At 44.4% G+C, this 22,374-nt stretch overlaps 1 protein-coding gene across 6 annotated transcripts in view; it reads left to right on the plus strand.

The window, feature by feature from the left end:
* The window catches only part of LOC307039977 (uncharacterized protein), an 88,474-nt gene extending 67,110 nt beyond the window's left edge, over positions 1–21,364 (plus strand). For 3 of the 6 annotated variants that reach the window (XR_013808385.1, XR_013808386.1, XM_079682456.1), the window contains one exon: positions 19,081–21,364. Coding sequence is in view for 1 of the 6 variants with exons in the window: in XM_079682456.1 (XP_079538582.1) it covers positions 19,081–19,115 (35 nt within the window). In the remaining 5 variants the exon portion in view is untranslated. The remainder of the gene's footprint in view (positions 1–19,080) is intronic. The other 3 variants (XR_013808382.1, XR_013808383.1, XR_013808384.1) reach the window with 3 other exon arrangements.
* The last annotated feature ends 1,010 nt before the right edge of the window (positions 21,365–22,374 follow it).

The raw sequence follows: 22,374 nt of genomic DNA on the forward strand, positions 1-22,374 counted from the left end.
TGGGCTCTGATACTCCAGTCCTATGATTTGGACATTCACCATATCAACGGGAGGGACAATGTGGTGGCGGATGCATTGTCTCGGGCCCCCGGTGAGTAATGCCCTGTTAGTGTGGGTTAAATAGTCGCAGCATTCTAGTGTCCTTTTGTTTTCTCTCTTTAGTGAAAAAAAAAAAACAGTGGCTGATTGGTAGGTTTTTTTTTTTTTCCTCATTTTGGTGGGCACTTTGTTTTTGATTTGGGTGCCAGGGTTCTGTTGGGCACCCTAACTTTATGGGGGGGGGGCTGTGACGGCCCCAGAGCCTGGGGCCTGTGAGGGTGTGAAGGTTGCAGGTCCTGCGATGGGGTGGAGCTGAAGAGGCCAATCAGCGAGATCGGGGACACCTGACCGGAGGTGCTACTTAAGCCCAGCTGCCCGGAGTCACACCGCCCAACGGCCAACGGGCCGATCATAACACAGGGAACTCACCAGGTGTCAGAAAACACAACCCGCTCTCATTTCCTCCATACCCAAATCTCTAAAAACGGGGCTGCAACGGAGCTGATACAGACTGATCCAGATTTGAAATTGTTCTGACGGCAGGAACGAGGAACTCCGCCTATATGGGCAACTCTCCACCTATCAGGGGAATGAGAGGTTGCGTGGCATGGTAACAGCATGGTAACATGATGCTCATGCCTCGCCCCACTCCTTTGCCACAGAATCAGCCCTTGCAAAAACAGGGCTGGAAAAGAGCAAATAGAGCGAAAATGATGCATGGCTAAAATGCATGATCTGTTTGGTATTTTGAAAACAAAAAGACATGTTTTATATAGGTATGGCCCTGCAATATATTATTCAAATATAGCATGATAGTTCCACTTTAAGTAAAAGTAGTACACAGTGTGCGAAAAAGTACACGTCCCACCGTCCGGGACGTGTTATTTACAATATCGGACAAGTAGATATTTCAATTGACTTGTCCGGTGGACAAGTGACGTTTTTCGCCCTGATTTATTGATAAATTCAGTTTACAGAAGGCAGAACTCATTCGCAAATTGTCAGTGTCCGCCATTGTTTGTTTAGAAATGTTAGTTTCGGTTCTGCTTGTCGATTCCTAAGGGAATGCATCTCGCCGCTTTCTGTACAGTTAGGGCGGGGCAGCGCTGGAAGTGTAGCACAGTGGCAGGGTTGGGAAGCAAAACTCTGTTCCGAGTAGGAACAAATAACAATTGTCCGGTACCGGGATTAATAAGAGTTGTGGGGACAGGAGGCGAGGCCGAGCCCCGCGGACCACAGCTCTCTCTCTCTCTATTCTCCGGATCAGCTGTTCGCTGCATGGTGCAGCTCAGCGTCTCTCTCTCTTTCTACACACAGCGGATCCGCTGCCCGTTTAACAGCCTCATCTTTTTCAAACTTTCTTATGTTCTTTCTCTAATACGTAATGAAGGTTATTAAGCGTTTTAGCTCCTGTGTTGTTAATATTGACCGCCATTTCCTTTATGAAGTGAAGCAGCCTCCCTGTGTCCTCGCGCTGTCCTCACATCCCCGGACCCCCAGACTCGGAGGAGCACAGGGATGTCAGTATTGTTTATGAAGCAGGGTATAGAAAGTAAATTATTGAAATGAAAATACTATTTATTTACTTTTACAAACAGTGAGCAGCTGGGCAGCTGCAGCATGTAATACACATGCGTAAGGACATGTGTAAGCGTGCAAGCGTCTTTGAGTTGTAGAAAAGCGCTAGGCCTTATTATTAGGCTACTAATAAGTAGCCTAATAATTAATTATTACTTATTATTATAAGCTATTATTATTAGCCTATTATCATTATATTTAAGGCCTAGCGCTTTTCTACATAGGCAGGTATCAGGCAGGTTGCAGTGTAACATCAGAGGAGACTGGGCCAATTGTACATTCTCAAACTGCACCACTTAGAACTAACTAAATAATGAAGAGATTATTTTTATATAATTGTATTCAATAACCATAAGAAATTAAACAGTATGAAGTGATTTGTAAATAGGAATACAGATTTGACTTAATGTTTTCATAAATATATTTTTCTCCCACTTTATCATGGGACTTATTTTTACCCTCTCAAAGAACCGAAAATAACCAGAATCGAAAAGCAGAACCGGAATCGTTCGAATCCAAACGATACCCAACCCTATGTGTGAAAATGTAAAATACGAGGGCGAAGAAGAAGATTCCAGTGGCCCCAATTTTTGTCCATTCTGGACAAGTGAAAAATGTATTCGGACAAGTAAATTGCCAAACTCACTTGTCCATGGACAAGTACTCTCTAAAAACTTTTTCTCACACTGGTACATCCAAAGTGTAGAAATACTCTGTAACAAGTACAAGTCTGGCATTCAAAACCTTACATAAGTAAGGGATCCCCCAGTCAGAGCTGGTTGATGTGGCCAGGGAAAAGAAAGTTTGGGGCTCTCTGCTGGAACTGCTACCTCCGCGACCCGACCACGGATAAGCGGGAGAAGATGGATGGATGGACATAAGTAAAAGTAACCAAATATAGTTGAAGTACCAAAACTAAAAGTACTTTTTAAATAAAATGTATCATATAAATAAGGTATAATTAGTTATTTCATAATGAATTATAATAGTGATGCATTAATCTGTAAAATGTAGTGTGGTGAGATGTATTTTCTTCTATGCTTGACCTGCACCACCAGCCCTCCGTTTGTGTTGAAACATGGATGATTTTATGTATCCTCGGAAAAAAACCCAGTCCCATGTAAACTGACAATAATCTTCTATTCATCATGGGACTTTAGCCTTCAGTGTTCATATGGAGTGTTAGAGCCTTTCACCTGGTGGGACGATCTTTGGCTGACAAGAAATCTATAGATTGCCAAAGTTCTGTTTTATGCTGAATTTTTGTAATGTCACCTTCAATTTTTTAATATTCAATGATATATATATTTTATTTTGTAAAAATGTGTAGTTTTTGTAACTAGAGCATATTTTGTCTTGATTTATTTGAACAGTACAAAAAAAGAGTTGCACTCACTGATATTGGTTGGTGAGTCATTTTTGTTACTAAACGTTTTTGTATTGCAGTTGTTCTCATGTGTCTTTGGTAAAAGAACTGTTACTCATAGATCATAGAAAGGATTTGATGATTTTGGAATGTTGCCTCTGTCTCTTCCACGCTGGATAATAGAACTGTTTCATGATCAAGTCATCATGAGGCAGGCTTCCTTTATGAGGGTCATCACTACTGCTAGTGTGGCAATAAAAACAAAAAAACATCATGCAACCTTGCCCTGAACTCCTTCCTGTAAGATTCACTCGGTTCTTTCAACACCTTCATCAAACCCCACCCAGCCGATACCTCCCTTATTCACTCCTTAGCCTGACATCATGAGAAATAAAAGGTCCTGTGATGTCCTGTGTGTCCGTTGAATTTCGGGGAAACCATCACATGAGCTTCCATTGCAAAATAAGGGAGAAAACAAACATTGCAAAATGAAACTTTTGAAATTCAACAATTTCTTCTTTTCAAGACTCTTTATTTCTTATTCAATGCCAGTACAAACGCTCAATTTAAGGCATGTCAGCAAGTGTGAATGTGTTTTAATGAGCTTGAATCAGAACGGCATGAATCTATTACACATTGTGTGTTTGCATTTGTGTATGGTGGAATCAAACTTGCACATTTAGAAGCACCTGAGATTCAAATATCGCCAAGATATATCTGAAAATAAAATGAAGTAATGCTTTCATATATACATTATATATACATTCTATCAAATCCAGCTACAAGTCAGGTCATTCTTGAAATAATTTGCAATGCCGCTCCTGGACCGTAGTCATGATGGGCTGAGCCTCAGGAGACCTGAGGCAATGGGTAGGGGTGTGCTGGTGAAACAGAGGTGGGGGGGGGCAAGGTTGTTGATGGCTTTGAATGTTATATTGCCAATGTTCTTTAGTTGGTAAAAAAATGTTTGTGTCCTGTTTTATGTGAAGAAGGAAATGGAGGGTGGAGTCGACAATGATGCCAAGGTGACGGTGTTAGAGGAGGGGTTGACAATGGAGCCTTCGATGATAAGTGAAGATGTCCGGGAGGAGGGGGTGAGGGAGTTTGGCTCGATGATGATGAGTTCAGGTTTCCCACGGTTCTGTTTGAGAAAGTTGTTTTGCAATTACAAAAAAGCCCTGGGGGACGGGATGAGTGAAGAGGTAAAGGGGGATTTTCAGTTGTTTATGGAGAGGTGACAGTGATGTATATACTGGATATACCGGATATACTGGTTATATTGGTTATTCTGGGGATGCTGGCCCCAATCTGCCTTGGTCAAAGGGGCCCTGCAGATTCACTGAGTTGTGAGAGCAAACTAAATGAAAGACTTATGAAAGCCTGAGGTGGAAGACTTGGATCTTAGAGACTAGGATATAGCAATACCACGTGTCTAAGGGCAAACATACTCTGTCATAAGTATAAGTATACATACAGTACATGTTTTTTCCCATAAATTCCATTTCATAAAGGTAAAGGGGGATTTGCAGTTGTTGATGGAGAGGTGACAGTGATGGATATATAGGCCTACTGGATATACTGGTTATACTGGTTATTATGGGGATGCTGGCCCCAATCTGCCTTGTCTAACTCTGTCTAACCAGAGCCCTGTCTGCTCTGATTGGTTAGCTGGCCGGCTCCGTTGTGATTTGTCTACCAGTTAGAGATGTCCCGCCCCTTAGCCTATGACGTACGGTACAATGTGTTTGTGCCCAAGCCAATAGTAGTGCAAGTGTTACATTATAATGTCAATATGTAACAGAAGTAAACAAAGGAGTCCAGTGGATGCGTTTCAGGCAGGGAGGGGGGGGGGGGGGGGGGGAGTGTGGGAGAGAAACTCCCACTGGAAAACCACAAAAAGAATAATAGGGCCACTTTAAAGGCGAAAATATTCTTGTCTAGAATGCTCATTATTTAAAACAGCAACTTTCCAGTCACAGGCTTTCTCAACTAATATGGTCGGCTTCTGCAAACTTAACTAAAATAATATTATTTTGCCATCTTTCAATGGTTGACTGCACATTTTGGATGGATCTTCCTTACAAACACGGTCACAGACACAAAGCAAAGCGTTCCTATGGCAGCACGATAACGGTGGGTTACGTATTGTAACCCTTGTTATATAAACACAGGCGGAGCCCTCTACTGGACTCTATGGGTACTACCTTATCATGCAAGCATTCACCTACTGAGACTTCTATAGACGTAGCCGGCCCCGGGGCGGGCCTACTTGAATGCGCGCGCATCTCACCATATAAAAGGAGGCCTCGCCTGCTGACCATCATCCTACACCTCTCTTTCGCGAGCGGTATAGGACAGACAGTACCCCTGAGTAGAGGGCTCCGCCTGTGCTTATATAATAAGGGTTACATCTCTCACAGCCCCGATGTATATACGCACTGTCGTCCAGCACACCGTTCCACCTCTCTGTCCCTGACCGGCTTTAGCAGCCACTGCGCCTCACTCATCTCCAGTGGCGGGGCCATGGTATGACTGGGGTAGGCTACAGCCATTACAAGAAATGGCTTAGCCCCACCTTAGCCCCATCATGAAAGATTATGTTAAAGTAAGCAAAATAAAGTCCGCTAACTCGCGCGGAGTAAATTGCACAGACAGCAGTTAGTAAGATTGATTTCAGTAGCCACTTCTCTGGAAATACCGAAGACTAGAAACGGTTTGGAAAACTTTTGTCACGTAGTGATCGTCTTCTCAATAGAACATCTTTGATAATGTCTTCTGGCCAATCAGAATCAAGATAACGGTGTGGTGTTGTTGCAGGAAGTCCCGACGGAGAATACTTCTGCTGTAGTACATCTCTATATACATCGATACAACCTTACGTGTTGATAGAAATCAACACGTAATGAACTAAGACCGCACGGTTTGATGATTGATAGGTGTGTGGGCTGTCTTTCATTTTGACACACAGAACAATGGGGGCTATCCACCATTATCCACAATGTAAAGTAATTCACAAAGCCTCTTCCCTCTTCTCTCTGTGAGGAGCAGCTTCAGCTTTCAGAACAAAGTAACAAAAAACAAAAATGGCATTCATTTTTTGAAACATGTCGTTTAGTAATAGATTTATTTATTTTTCTTCTTCTCAAGAGAGTACCAGAATGTGTATTTTATGTTAGTATTTCAAAAAATCTCCTGGGGGACAATCCCCCCAGACCCCCTTGCAGGGATTGGGTTTTCAGCACGTCAACTCTTTCACTTGTGTGGAAATTGCAGGATTGGCTCCAGGTCGCCCTTTTTATTTACTACAATAGGGGTTTCACAACTACCAATATTTACTAGTCAACACGTTTTTCAAAATAGTAGTCGACTAGTCGTTACGTCATAATAAAGACACACAAAGAGAGGTGTACAACTGTATTTTATATTGGAACTGGTACAGTAACATTAAACACTGCATTTTAATTTGTGTTACATGGCTGAGTAAATAACAAACAGTAACTGGACTCACCAAAATCGGCAGCAAAAAACTCTTGTTTACATAAATGCCACGTAAATCCATCGCGCAACAGCGCATTGCGAAACACTTTATTCGCTGTCCTCCACGATAGCGTCCACCTTTCCATATTTTTGGTTTGGTTTGAACACCAACGCATCGACTTGTGAGGGAAGGAGGCTTGACCGCTTTCGGGTGACAGTGTTGCCTGCCAGGGAAAAAACCCTCTCACTCGGGGTGCTTGTGGCTGGAATAGCCAGGTAGTTTCTCGAAAGCGGGGGAAGCGGTGCACGTTTTCTGCCTACCACTCCAGTGGATTATCCATTGTGGGGATATGCGGTGTCCGCTGGCAGTAATCACGTAGCTCATCATCCGCATCACTGTTGACCCGTGTTTTCTTGCTGCTCGTCTGCCTCTGTTCAGTGCTGACGCCGGTCCGTTGCTCACTGGTGCTAGCATTACTGCTAGTGCTAGCTGTCGGCAGCGGGTATTTCATCTTCAGATGGTTGCGCATAGCAGATACATTTGTATTGTACTTCAGTACAGCTGTACACAACTGACACTTCACTGTGGAGTTGGTTACATCTTTGTTGAAGTACTGCCATACATAAGAATGTCGGACGTGTTTTGGAGCATTTTGCAGCACCTCGTTTACCTCCATTTTTTTCACGACTAGTTGACTAGGGCCTACAGCGCCGACTAGTGGTAAAGGTAGTCGACTAGTCGATTAGTTGGTGAAACCCCTACTACAAGACAAATATGCCTTTTTATTTCATACAGTTCGATTTGGATTGAGACAGGGAAATAATCGAAACCTCACGCGTGGCGTTTCACTGTCAAGGGGAGCATGTATGTAATTACATTGCAAATACTGACTTGAGCCCCACCACTGTATGGGTTATCCCTACCGTAGATTACCCAACAAAAATAATCTGGAGCCGCCAGTGCTCACCTCTCCCTCGGTTGTAACAGTGGAGAAGTCCGGGCTGCGGCTGACAGAGCACACCCTGGGGCGCTTGCCTCGCAAAAAGTGGGCTCGAAAACAGTGCTGAGGGCTCCCCCCCGTCCGCCTATAAGCAGACAGAGAAAGTCTGCAGCCCTGTATGGGTTTACTATGCACCACCTCTCCAGATTCCCTAAAGAGCTCGGGGAGAGAGCAAGGACCCCATGTCCCCCACACTCAGACACTGACCCTGTGCAGAGTGTGTACAGACTATAGTGTGGAGAGCCCTCCAGCCCTGTAAGGGCCCAGTGCGCACTACGTCACCCCGTGACCCTCCAGGGGGCCCGGAAAAATACGTAAGCGCATTTACGCCCGGGGAGGGGGTCAGATGCCCACTGACCCACAGCCCCCCCCCTTCTCACCAGTTCCGTGTTGCCCCAGCAAGCATAGACGCGGAGAAAGGGCCAGACATATGCAAGAGATGAAACTTTATGAACAGTGGCGAGCGGTGATTTTTATACCTAGGACCTCTGACCCCCACCCCTTCCCTCGAAAAAATTTTTTATTACGTCACAGTGTATACTTCAGCAGAATATCAAAACAACGGCCGGGGTACAAAACGCATCAATGAAAGCGACCCACTACCACACAAAACAACACCTGTAAATAACCCAATTTGTGTTCTTTGAAATTGAAAAGGATATTGCATTGTGTTTGTTACTTTCGTTGCAAAACTGGAGTGAATAACCCCGTTTCAGCATCCTGTCCATCCACTTCGTTAACACACAGCTGAGTTTCCATTCCCCATAACATTGTGTTAATGGACAAGCCCTCAGCTGTGGGGCCGCAGCTATGAAGCTGTGATACTCTCTGGTGACCCGTTCCGCCGCAAAAAAACCCGTGAAAGGAAGATTTGCCCATGGAGGATCGACACAGAAAGGGCCGATTATTTACTGAGGTCCCTTAACGCACCGCCGCACGCTCTTCTGTGAGCGCGCGCTCCACCATAATGTTCCCTTTACCACTACGGTAAAGCGCATTACTAGGAGTATTTATTCTAGGCGTAGTGTGTTCCCTGACAGTAATACGCCGGCCAAAATGCCCCTGTTCCCGCATAGCGCTTTGATAGCACTTCCTGCGGTTTATCTCTCTCATCTGCGCATGCCCACTAGCTATCTCCTTTACAGGAGCAACAACCGGTAGCGAGTGGAGAATATGTAGGCCTACGGTCAACATTGTGTGTGAGTGCAGAATTGTGAAAACAAATGACACTCAGACTTGGATACAGATCAACCTTTTTATAGGAAACAACAGGGATCTGCACATTATATAGGGAGGAGGTGGGATTCACCCTAGCGTTCCGGGTGGAGAGACCCGCTGAGACGCTTCCTCCCCCCGCCAGTCAGCTCCGTGACGGTTGAGCGCCCCACCCTGCGGTTCTCTGCTGCTGCGGAGTCTGCCGAGGTTGGGCAGCTCGCTCCTGTGAGTGCCGGTACGCCGGTTCCACGGGGTGGGCCGAAGAGGTGGAGGGTGCTACGGGCACGGCGCCTCTCCCTCCGTCTCGGCGTCACACTGCGCTCCCCCGCCCGTGGAGGAGCGCGCTGCGATGCCTGAGGAGAAGCCAGCAGTTGCATGGGGCTAAGCTGCGCCCTCTCCTCCTCTGGGTCACAGAGGCTATCGATCCAAAGAGCCCCTCCGTGGAAACGGGGGCTCCAAGGAGATCCACTCGGTCCTTCTTTGACAGCGCGGTGAGTCCTAGCCACACGTGACGCGACGCCACTGCGGCGGCCACTCCATGGATCAGATTGTTCATCTGATCTATGCAGCGGTCCGGATAATCGCTCCAGTGCTGAGGCGGGAGAGCGGGGGGGCCTCTTTGAGGAGTAATCAAAGAGACGCCCAACACGCCTAGATGATTGGCCGTAGCCGCCATCTGTGCTCCGAGCCTGAACATTTTGTCCAAATACTCCAGGGCAGGTGTAGCCAACACAGCGCCAACGTGAGTCGCCCGTGGGGCATGTTCTAAAAATAGCTCGCCAAGCAAATCCAAAATGTATAAAATACACAAAACAAAAAAGGAAATGTAATTAAAAGGGAGCATGCCCCCGGACCCCCCCTAGATGTGAGGCCGTTTCGAGAGAGTTGAGGACGCTCTCCAGAGGCAGGAAGCCTCGATAGCCTCCCTGGCCACCGAAGCTCATTATGCTAACTCTACACATGACCAGACGCTAACCTATTTAGCTTCGCAGCTACAGCAGCTAACGGCTACTGTGCAGCAGCTAGCGGCAGTAGTGGCTGCTCCAGCACCTCTTCCCCTGCTGCTGGCACCCGCTTCTGCATCCTCTCCGATGGGATTTACCCAAGAGCCTCGGGTAGGAACTCCGGAGCCCTACGCCGCCAAACATACATCTGAAGACAAGAGTTGTGTCCCCCTTTGGCCACAAGGGGGAGTATAAATATATATATTGTATATATATTTTGTATAGATGTTGCAACTATACAGAGCTTTGGCAATACTATGTGTAACTGAGGTCATGCTAATAAAGCTGTTGAATTGAATTGAGTATACCTTTAAGTGAGCTCAGGAGGAAACCAAGGTTCACCAACACATTACTCTACTGCTCAGAAAGGCTGTACAAAGACGTGAAACGATGTGCTGCAATGTCTGTGTATTTTTGAAGAATGCCAAGTAAAGGAAGAAAGTAATAACTCACACTGAGTCTTAAAACATTACTTTATTTCCTTATTTCCCCCCTTCATTTGAGAAAAACTATCCAATGATTTATTATGTTTGTGTTACACACACACCATTGCCATCAGTTTCAGTCGGTCCAATCCACACTAATGTAAACAGCAGCACGCTGGTCTCGTGAGAATCGGAGTGTGGAACAACCAATCACATCTTCCTTATTCTCCTGAAATTCAAATGTGCCCATTCGCTAGTCTGACAGATGCGTGGTTCTCACAGCGCCTCATATCGGTGCAACTTTGAACAACTTCAATATATGCCGCATTAATGGATTTGACCTGCAGTCACCGCATCTGGGCTGAATTAAACACGTATTATTTAAGTCCTGTGTGTTTATTAGAGGCCATGTCAGCAGGCCACATCATATTATGCCAGCGTTGCGTTCACAAGACATACAAGCCACAAACTGGCAATCGAAACATGCTACAACCTGAGGGACAGTGAATGAGACACACAGACACAGACACACCCACACACACCTTGAGGGAGGTAAGGACAGCTGTTCCCGAGCGAGAGAGAGAGAGCTGCTAGACACTAGTGATGGGCATTTCAAATCCCTTCGGGGACACAAATCTTTTGATTCAGTTTACTTTTCGTTCACTGATTCGTTCACCGGTTCGCGTGATCGTGATTTGCACGTTCGCGAACGATTCGTCTTTGTACTTATTTCGTTCAGTGAGTCTTCAATCAATCAATGTTTATTTATATAGCCCAATATCACAAATCTTACATTTGTCTCAGTGGACTTCACAGTTTGCACAGAATATCAGTATGACAATACGACACCCTCTGTCCTTAGACCCTCACATCGTACAAGGAAAAACTTCCAGAGAAAACCCACAGTTTAAAGGGAAAAATGGGAGAAACCTCAGGGAGAGCAACAGAGGAGGGATCCCTCTCCCAGGACGGACAGACGTGCAATAGATGCCGTGTGTAAATTGAAAAGATAATACATTTGCAACATAGGTAGTCCAAATGTTTGGCAATGCATGTGTGTATAATAGGAAGATGAATCCACGAGGATATCTATCCAGGACTTATGATCCAGGACCACAGCCACGACTCAAGATCCAGGACTCGCGATCCATGACACAGGACCGCAGGATCATCCATGACTCTGGATCCCGGCGTATATAGACACCAAAAAGAAAGAAATTTGGGGAAGCTGGGTTAATCGGAACATGAGAGTACACAGGTATAGACAGAGAGAAGGAAGAAGTACGATGTCCCCCGACAAACTAAGCCTATATCAGCAAAACTAGGGGCTGAATCTAATCAGCCCTAACTATAAGCTTTATCAAAAAGGAAGGTCTTAAGCGCACTCTTAAAAACGGATAGAGTGTCTGCCGCCCGAACACAAACTGGAAGCTGATTCCACAAAAGTGGAGCTTGATAAGAAAAGGCTCTGGCTCCCATTGTACTTTTAGAGACTCTAGGAACAACCCACAACCCTGCATTCTTGGAACGTAATGCCCTAGTAGGACAGTAGGGTATAATGAGTTATTTAAGGTAAGATGGCGCCTGCCCATTAAGGGCTTTGTAGGCGAGAAGAAGAATTTTAAATTCTATCCTATGTTCTATAGGGAGCCAGTGTAAGGCAGCCAGAACAGGAGTAATGTGGTCCCTTTTCCTAACTCTGGTTAGTACACGAGCTGCAGCATTTGGAATCAACTGAAGCGACTTGACTGACTTCTTTGTACCCCCTGATAATAAGGAGTTACAATAATCCAGCCTTGAAGTAACAAATGCATGGACTAGTTTCTCTGCATCGTTTTGAGGCAAGATATGCCTGATTTTTGCAATGTTACGTAGATGGAAGTAGGTGGTCCTTGAAATTGATTTTATGTGGGTGTTAAAGGATAAATCCTGATCAAATATAACACCAATATTCCTTACAGTCTCACTGGAGGCCAAATTAATGCCATCCATAGTTAGTATATCTTTAGATAATTTGTTTCGTAGATTCTTCTGGCCAAGTACAATAACTTCAGTTTTGGTCGTGTTTAACATCAAAAAATGTAAGGTCATTCACGTTTTTAAGTCCTTGAGGCAGTCTTGAATTTTATTTAAATGATTCATTTCAACAGGCTTGATTGATAAATATAGTTGAGTATCATCCGCATAACAATGAAAGTTTACAGAATGATTCCTTATAATATTGCCTAACGGAAGCATATATAGTGTGAACAAAATAGGTCCAAGCACTGAGCCCTGTGGCACTCCATGGCTAACTTTGGTTTGCATGGAAGATTCATCGTTGACACGTACAAACTGAGAGCGTTCAGATAGATAGGACCTAAACCAGCCTAAAGCAGTTCCCTGTATGCCAACTAAGTGCTCTATTCTTTGCAATAGGATATCTTGGTAAATAGTATCAAATGCAGCACTAAGATCGAGCAAGACAAGAATAGAGACAAGTCCCTTGTCTGAGGCTATTAGAATGTCATTTGTGACTTTAACCAGAGCTGTCTCTGTGCTATGATGTGCTCTAAAGCCAGACTGAAAATCTTCAAATAAATCATAGTTTTTTAAGTAATCACACAGCTGTTTTGCGACTGCTTTCTCAAGAATGTTTGAGAGGAACGGAAGATTAGAAATAGGTCTATAGTTGGCTAAAACCTCTGGATCGAGGTTGTGCTTTTTAAGAAGCGGTTTTATCACTGCTACTTTGAATGATTGTGGAACATAGCCTGATAATAAAGACATATTAATAATATTTAATAAAGAAGTGCTAATTAATGGAAAAACTTCTTTTAACAGCTTAGTTGGAATCGGGTCTAAGATACACGTTGATGGTTTAGAAGAGAGAATCATTGAATTTAATTGTTCAAGGTTTATTGCTGAAAAGCATTCTAGTTTACTATCTAGTGTAATATTAGAACTTACATTTCCGGGAGCTGTTGATAACACTATACTGGTCAAAGGCAAGAGGTCATTGATTTTGTTTCTAAGAGTAACAATTTTATCGTTAAAAAAGCACAAAATCATTACTACTGAGTGCTATGGGAATAGAAGGCTCAGTCGAGCTGTGGCTCTCTGTCAGCCTGGCTACAGTGCTGAAAAGAAATCTTGCATTATTCTTATTCTCATCTGTTAATGAAGAGTAGTAGGCTGCTCTCGCTTTACGCAGTGCTTTCTTATATTCATTGAGAGTAATATGCCAAATTAAACGAGATTCTTCAAGTTTAGTGGAACGCCATATCCTTCCAAGTTGTCTCGACTTTTGCTTTATTTTGCGGGTTTCGGCATTATGCCATGGAGCTAATCTATGTTGTTTTATTTTCTTCTTTTTCCAAGGAGCAACAGAGTCTAATTTTATTCGCAGCGCATCTGTAGCACTATCAACAACATGATCAATTTGGGGTGGTGTACATTTTGTATAAGTTTCCTCCCTTACATTCAGACATGCTATCGAGTTAAGTATTGGTGGAATCTCTTCCTTAAATTTGGCTATAGCACTAACAGATAGCTTTCTGCTGCAGGAGCTTTTGGCTAATGCTTTGTAGTCTAGTAACAGTACTTCAAAAGTTACTAAGAAATGGTCGGATAAACCAGGATTATGCGCTTCGACTAATAGTTGCTCTATTTCAATACCATAAGTCAGAACAAGGTCGAGAGTGTGATTATAGCAGTGGGTTGGTTTATTTACACTCTGACAGAAACCAACAGAATCTAATATAGAGTTAAATGCAACAGTAAGGCTATTTTTATCATCGTCAACATGAATATTAAAGTCACCTACGATAATTACTTTATCTGTTTTAAGAACCAAAGCTGATAAAAACTCAGAGAATTCTGATAAGAATTCTGAATAAGGACCTGGTGCACGGTACACTGTAACAAATAAGATTGGCTGCACAGTTTTCCAGGTCGGATGCGTAAGACTAAAAACGAGGCTTTCAAAGGAGGTATAATTTAATTTTTGTTTAGTATTGATAAGTAAACTTGAGTCAAAGATTGCTGCAACTCCACCTCCTCGGCCCGTGCCTCGGGCAATATGAGTGTTGATATGGCTGGGTGGAGTGGCCTCATTTATGCTGACATATTCTTCATGTCTCAACCAAGTTTCAGTGAGACAGCATATATCAATATTATAATCTGATATTAAATCATTTACCAATATTGCTTTAGATGCTAGAGATCTTATGTTTAAGAGACCACATTTAATCTTCCTGTTTTGTTGCACTGTAGTAGTTGTTACATTTACTTTTATTAGGTTATTATGTATGACACCTCTATTAGGTTTTACCTTTAATTGTCCTTGGGCAGACACACACACCGTTAATATTGGGTATTTTATTGGGTTCGGGATTCCTATGGATGACTGCCTAGGAGAGAGCGCAGAGAAGCGTGTACGACTGCGACTCTGCCTCCTGGTCTCAACTCCAGTTTGTCATGGATTAAGTCCACAAAGCCCTGAAATGTTTGCCGAAATGAGATTTGCGCCTTCCAAAGTAGGATGAATGCCGTCTCTCTTAATCAGACCAGGTTTCCCCCAGAAGGCTGTCCAATTATTTACGAAGCCCACATTGTTTGCTGGGCACCACCAAGACAACCAGCGCTGAAATGATGACATGCTGCTATACATGTCATCATTGATCAGATTGGGGAGGGGACCAGAGAAGATTACGGTGTCCGACATTGTTTTAGCATAACTACACACCGACGCCACATTAAGTTTGGTGCATTCTGATTGGCGTAAACGAACATCATTAACACCGACGTGAATAACAATCCTACTGTATTTACGTTTATTTTTAGCCAGCAGTCTAAGATGCGCCTCAACGTCGCCCACTCTGGCCCCCGGAATGCATGTGACTGTGGAGGCTTCGGTCTTCACTACTGCCGAAGTCCGTACAAGAAGTTTGCTGGCGTAAAATGTATGATATTAAAACACATTTTACACCTCACCTTGTTGCCCCATGAATTATGCTCTGGGAATAGGCTACATATTATTTAAAATATATAATTGGCCATTGTTAAATCTCATAAATGTGTGCCTGACTATACGATGTATTACAGCAGGCTAGCACGTTATACTTTCCAACCCATGCACATACTATGTGGCCTAACTTTAATCCCAAAGCATTAAACTCCATTTGGCCGAGTTCAAAGTGAATAAAAAAATATATCCTCTATATCGGTGACGATTTATTCATATGCTATGTACCTATCTATGTTTGTTTACCTTTAGCTAGCGGCTAAGCTAGTGGGACGCAACGGAGCCCAGCTATCCGCTCTCTGAAGCTTTTAGGGCCGACAGGGGGAGGAGAATACAACGCTGTGTGTATTTATCGCTAAGCTAGCTGGACGCTACGGTTCAGGTATCCGTCCTCTGAAGCTTTTAGGGCCGACATGGGGAGGAGAATGTCCCGCTAACGCTGTGTGTGTTTCACATTAGCGGGACGCTATGGAGGTCAGGTATCCGCCCTCTGAAGCTTTTAGGGCCGACAGAGGGAGGAGAATACAACGCTGTATGTATTTATCTTTAGCTAGCGGCTAAGCTAGCTGGACGCTACGGTTCAGGTATCCGTCCTCTGAGGCATTTATGGCAGGTTGAGGAGGATGTCCCGCTCCTGTGTGTGTGTGTGTGTGTGTGTGTGTGTGTGTGTGTGTGTGTGTGTGTGTGTGTGTGTGTGTGTGTGTGTGTGTGTGTGTGTGTGTGTGTGTGTGTGTGTGTGTGTGTGTGTGTGTGTGTGTGTGTGTGTGTAACGGAGCTCAGATGAGAGGGCTCTGATTAAATTTGTAATCCTCTGTCAAACTGCATGTTTTCTGCCATATTTGATGAGAGATAAAATGATTTTCTGCCACAGGAGTTTCACAGAGAATAACTTAAAAAGTACACAGTAAAATAACTTCATCGTAGCCTACTTGTGGTAGAAGTCCAACTATTACTGAGTACAACAATAAAGTACTTCATTGTATTTGTGGTAGTTGTCTAACTGAGTCCAACTCTGTGTAGATGGAACATCCTGTATTTCCTCTTGAAAGAAAGGGATAAGATAAAATAACTGTAGGAAACAGTTCTGAACTGTTTCCGCCAGTTCTTTAAGTTCGTCGATCGCGAACTGCTTCTCTTTAGCTTTTGGCGGAAGGCGTCAATTCAAAAAAACAAATCGTTTTGTGGGAGGAATCAGTTCATCTCGTTCACTTCAATGATTCGTTCAAAAAGAATGAATCGTTCGCGAACGACCCATCACTACTTGACACAACTCTTATTAATCCCCGTACCAGATAGATACTATACAATGCTAACGGAGACATACGTTATTCACACGCTTATCCACACATACGTTATTCACGCGCATATCCACACGTACATTATCAACACGCATATATAAGATAGCGCTTTCTAAGATACGCCGCCGCCAGGTGAGCGCGTACTTTGAGCGCATACTTTGAGCGCACCTATGATACGTCGCCGTGACGTCTGACGTCTGACATCGTCGTGACGTCGCCTGTATTCTACGTCAACCCATTCAAAATTGATGGAGGCGTTGGCGCACGTTGACACGTTAGTTCTCCGCTCAGTCAGCTTAGTTATCTGTTCTTTGGCACAAGTCACAACTCATACCTGACAGGGGTGCAGTTCTGACGGATATCACCAGAACGTCGCTTCGGCACTTCCAAAATTGCAGTACTCATAAGGAGCCGTACACAAGCCGCAGTTTTTGCGTGCTGTGTCTTTCGTTGTAAGCCCAGTGGTGATCTGTTCACCTGTCATACTGATCATACAGTCAATAACTTTGTTGTTATTAGCATCTGGTTAGCTAGCTATGCTAATGAATATAAGAAGTTTTTTCTACAACCAATGAGGTAAAGGCACATCTTTATATGATCATTATAGTTATAAAATAAACAGGTATGAAATACTATGACAGTAAATAAAAGTTGTTATTAATAAACAAGAATACAGTTTGAAAGGGGAGTGATTTGTAAAATATCCATAAAGAAAAATAAATCTGCTTACAGTTCTGTTTCATATGGGTGTTGAGAGATGTATCCATAGATCTCCTAATGTTGCTCTCAAAGTACACCAGATTGATGCTTTTAACCGGACCCCTCTGGAGGAGGTGAGGTTCCCTCCCCCACTTAAATCATGTCCACATGGATAGGAAACTAAATACATTTGCACATATCTTGTCCAATATACTTTATGTTTTGGTGGTCATGCCACAACCGTGCACGTGAATGCATGCGCGAGTCATGGTAAGATGTCTGGATTAAGAGGTTGCTTTTTCTTTGCACGGCATGAAAGAAAGGCGAAATGAAAGGCCCATTCATTTCATGAATGGGCTGTGATTTTAGTATTTTTAAGCAGATGTCGATCATTTGTACGGCCATCGGAGGATGTTTAAAATATTGAAATGGCCCTTGAGAGGAAAAAGGTTGCCCACCCCTGTCTTAGACCTGCTGGGGACAGTGACTCATCAGACTGTACCCGTTCACATGCTCCTGTCCGGGAACCATCATGAAACTATTCAGTTTGACTGGGAGATGGGAGCCATTTTGGGGTGGAGTCCCTCTTGTCATCAGATCTGTCTGAAACAGGCTGCCGCGCCTCAGCGTTCGGTGAACCCCAGCCGAGTTCCGGATGTTACAGGGGTTCCACCGGAATATCTGGACTTCAAGGAAGTATTCAGCAAGATTAGGGCTACTTCCCTACCACCACACCGGCCTTGCGACTGTGCCATCGACCTGCATCCCGGCACCAGGGGTCCATTGTACTCCCTGTCTGCTCCGGAAAGAGTTTCACTGGAGACATACATTATATCAATAACTCTCTGGCGGCTGGGATTATTCGCCATTCCTCATCACCCTCTGGAGCGGGGTTCTTCTTTGTGGAGAGACAAGACCCTAAGGCCCTGTATCCACTTTCGGGGTCTTAATGACGTTACTATAAAGAATCGATACCCACTGCCTCTTATCTCCTCTGCATTGGAGTTGCTGCAGGGAGCAACCATTTTCACTAAGCTGGACTTGCGTAACGCGCACCACCTGGTACGTATTTTCGAGGGGGATGAGTGGAAGACCACCTTCAACACTACCTCGGGGCACTACGAGTATCTGGTGATGCCTTGTGGACTTACCAACGCCCCTACAGTATTCCAGGCGTTCGTAAATGACGTGCTCCGTGACATGTTGGACCGGCACATATTTATTTACTTGGATGACATCCTGATCTTTTCCAAGACTCTGAAAGAACAAATGCACCACGTCCAGGCGGTTCTCCAGAGATTGCTTGAGAACTCGCTGTTTGTTAAAACTGAGAAGTGCGAGTTTCACACCTCCTCTGTCTCTTTTCTGGGATACATCGTGGGACAGGGGAGCATCGAGATGGATCCCTCCAAGGTTGATGCAGTCACTACCTGGCCGGTTCCAGACTCCCGGAAGCGGCTACAACAGTCATTTGTTGGACCCCCGGCTCATCAGAGAGTTCCGTCAGCGCATTCCCGAGCAACCTTCTAAGGCCATCACATCAGCAGGCAGAGACACAGGGAGAGTCTCTCCACATACTGTCAGCTCTTCCAAGGAGGACAGCGAGGGGCCTGCTCCTGATGAGGACGTTGATTCCCACAGGGGGCAGGAGAAGGAGGCCGAAATAACTTTTTCAGATGAGTACTAACCCCTCCTCCCACCCTCCTCTGTAGATTAGCGTTTACGGACGTCTATAAGCCGTCCATTAAGGGGGGGGGGGGGGGGGGGTGTTCTGTCACAGTCTGCTTCATCATTCACCAGTAGTTTCCCATTCACCTGTCTCACCTGTTAACCACACCTACATTTTTGCTCACTCTCTTTCTCTTTACTGCACCCATTTGTTTCACTGCCAATATTTAAACCCTGACCAGACACACACCCATTGCCAGATCGTACTTTGCCTTCATGCTAGTCTTTCACGTGTTTGTTACCAGATTGCCTACCCGGTTCCGACCCTGCCTGTCCCTGACCTGCCTGCTCTGCCTGCTCTGCCTGTTCCTCCATCCTGCCTGTCCTTGGACTATCCTGCCTTGCCTGCTGTCTGACCCTGCCTGTACCTACGTTGACCGCCTTGCCTGCTCCCTCACCTTCTGCCTGCTGTCCTCTGGTTCGTTTGCCTGCACATCATCCGGCTGATTCTGCTGGTATCCCTCTGTTCTGGTATTATTACCAATAAAGTACATTACCAATACTCCTGGGTTTCTCGAGTGCTGCATTTGGGTCCTTCATAAGATTGGTCACACAGAACCAAACAGCACACAAAGGTTAAAGGTAAGCATATCATAACGTTAAAATGTGCTAAATATATACACTGCAAAAAACAAAAAAGGAGGAGTAAAAGTACCCCCCGATTTGTTTTATTTTTTTAAAGTAGCCCTCATCCTAAAAAAGGTTGGTGACCCCTGCTCCAGGGTGGCTCGGCCCCACGGCAGCCAGCAGGGGCAGAGGTGTCTTCCGCTCCGCCCAACCAGCTGTCTGCGGCAACAGATGGGCCGACAGGCTCTCATCGAGGGGGGGCACGCCGGGACACGCAGTGTCCGAGCGGCCCTGCACCCTGACGATGCCCAACATGGCTGCTACTGGGGCCTTCGTCCTCAGTGGACGCCGCCACGTCGCCTCCACACTAGGGATGGGTATCGTTTGAAATGTATCGATTCCGGTTCGGCTTATCGATTCCGGTTCTTATCGATTCCCCATTTTGATTGTAAAAGAAAGAGGTCAAACGTTTAGATAAGATTATTTTTTTAAGCTTTAACTGACATTTTTACTGATAAAAAATATACATGCAATACAAATGTATTGCACAATAGCTGTGCTTTTTTTTAACTGAGCTATGCCTGTGGCAAGCTATTAACAGGCATTACACTGTGCCTTATCTTTTTATGTTTTAGTATAGTGGAGCCTCACTTTAGAGCGTTTACCGCGATCCATCTTTGGTGTTATGAAGTGACTGAGCTAGTGAACTGTCTACGGGAGGGCGGGAGGAGCCTCGCTGCGGGGCATCTGTGGTCCTCTGTCGCCAACACACTCTCACTCCCTAAACGTCCAGGAGCAACGCTTGGTCAGGGTCCCGTGGCGTGCAGTTGGGACGCGCCAAAACTCCTTCAGCTTCATAAAGGGACGCAAATAGCTTTCAATCATTGTAATGTATTCCCATCGGCGGCGGTATTTGACGCTCATGGAAGCACCGCATCCATTTATGTCAGCAGTTCTTAAAGGCAATGTGAGCGTCCATTCCCATTGGATAACGGAGAATTGTACACCCGGAAGTATTCTCTTTACTGTCGATTGATTTGACAGTGATATCTGCACTACTCATCAACTCAAAAACACCAGATTACCTTTGTTAATTAAACGACATTGATAGGTTTAAATTGTGTACAATGCTTTTGTGTTTTTCCCCTTCAATTCTGAGAAACAACTTGTTTTCTCGGAAATGTGGAGCGCCAAAGAGACTACGCTACCCACAATCCCCAGCTACTGTTGTGACGACGCCTGTCCGCTTTGCGACAAACCCCGTGATTAATCTTCATGCACTGGGATTGGATGTTGGAGTGGCAGTGCGCCAAGGTTATGCCGAGCGCCAAGCTCTTTGAAATGGAACGAAACCACGGCAGACTATTCAAAACTGGACTTGAATGCCCCCCCAGAACTACACATGCTGGCTATTGTGTTTCGCAACATGTTCTCTATGGCACGTCTCTACTGGGAATTGTAGTTTTAAAAGACGTTCTTGTTTTTCCCAAAATTAGAAGTTGACAGTATTAAACTGTGTACAGCCCTGGAGGTTTAGGCGATAGGAAACAAACTGGTGTGTACAAATTTAAAACATGTAATTACTAAACGGGTGAAAATTGCTTGTATCCATAATGGGCAGCATTAATATATACCCACATGACCGCTCATTGTTATTTTGTATTTTTCTACTCCACTACAATTCAGAGGTTCACCTGGTATTTTTACTCCACTACATTTATTTTAGTTACTTTGCAGATCCAATGGGAATGGACGCTCACATTGCCTTTAAGGGCAGCTGACACAAACAAATGTCGTGCTTCCATGAGCGTCAAATCCCGCCGCAGATGGGAATACATAGCAATCAGTTGAAAGCTATTTGCGTCCCTTTATGAAGCTGAAGGAGCTTAGGAGCGTCACAACTGCACGCCACGGGACCCTGACCAAACGTCGCTCCTGGACGATTATGGAGTGAGAGTGTGTTGGCATGTGTAGTTCTGGGGACGGGGTGGGGGAGTGGGGGACGCAGTGGACCCGTTCAAATCCAGTTTTGGACAGTCTGCCGTGGTTCCATCCCATTTCAAGTGCTGTTCAACGCTCGGCGTAACCCTCGGAGCACACTCTCCAATCACAGAGCTTGAGGACTATCACGGGATTTGTCAAGCGAAGCGGAGAGAATACTTACTTCCGGGTGTAATATTCTCTAAAGCAAATGAGCTGCTCCGACCCTCGGTCCTGACGGACTCCAACTTGTGTTTATTAATCAAACAAATAAATAAACACAAGGTTAATTATGTGTTATTGTTGAGTAAATGGAGAATTGCACAGGGGAAAATAACGTAGGCGATCTATGCCACAATTGTAGATGCGGATTTTGTTAAACTAATACGTTTGCGCTGTGGACCAACACTATACATTGACGGGGAAGGGGGTAGCAATAAAGATAACAACATTAAACAGTTACACAACATAACAGAAATAATATCGATAGCAGCTTCCCTAGCAACAAGTAACAAGTAGTTAATAATAATAAAAGACATTAAGAAAAAGGCATTTTAAATAGTCATTAAAAAGCAACACAATCTACCTGCATTGCATTACTCTAAACGTGTAATAACGTGCTTTAACCAGTAGGTGGTTTGGGTTAAAAAGCTGTCAAGTTTACAGTGTTAACAAAATAAAATATACTGCTGTTTCTGGTTTAGTTTACCATGGATATATTTAGTTATTGTTTTTATATTTGTACAACACAAAAGCGATGGAAAAAACCCACAGCAACACAGAAAAGATGGTCTTAACATGACCCAGCGGTTTAGTAGTTAATAAAAAACAATAATATCAAAACAAAATATTACTACTAACTTTATTGTGAAATTCAAACTGAACGGTAAAAGAATAGTTTCCGGTCTATTCTGAGCCCGATCTCTGTAGATACAAATAAAAATAAAGAACTACGACAGATGTGTAATATATTTAATGCAGCCGAACCATTT

The sequence above is a fragment of the Notothenia rossii genome, assembly GCF_949606895.1.
Source record: "Notothenia rossii genome assembly, chromosome: 5".
NCBI lineage: Eukaryota > Metazoa > Chordata > Actinopteri > Perciformes > Nototheniidae > Notothenia > Notothenia rossii.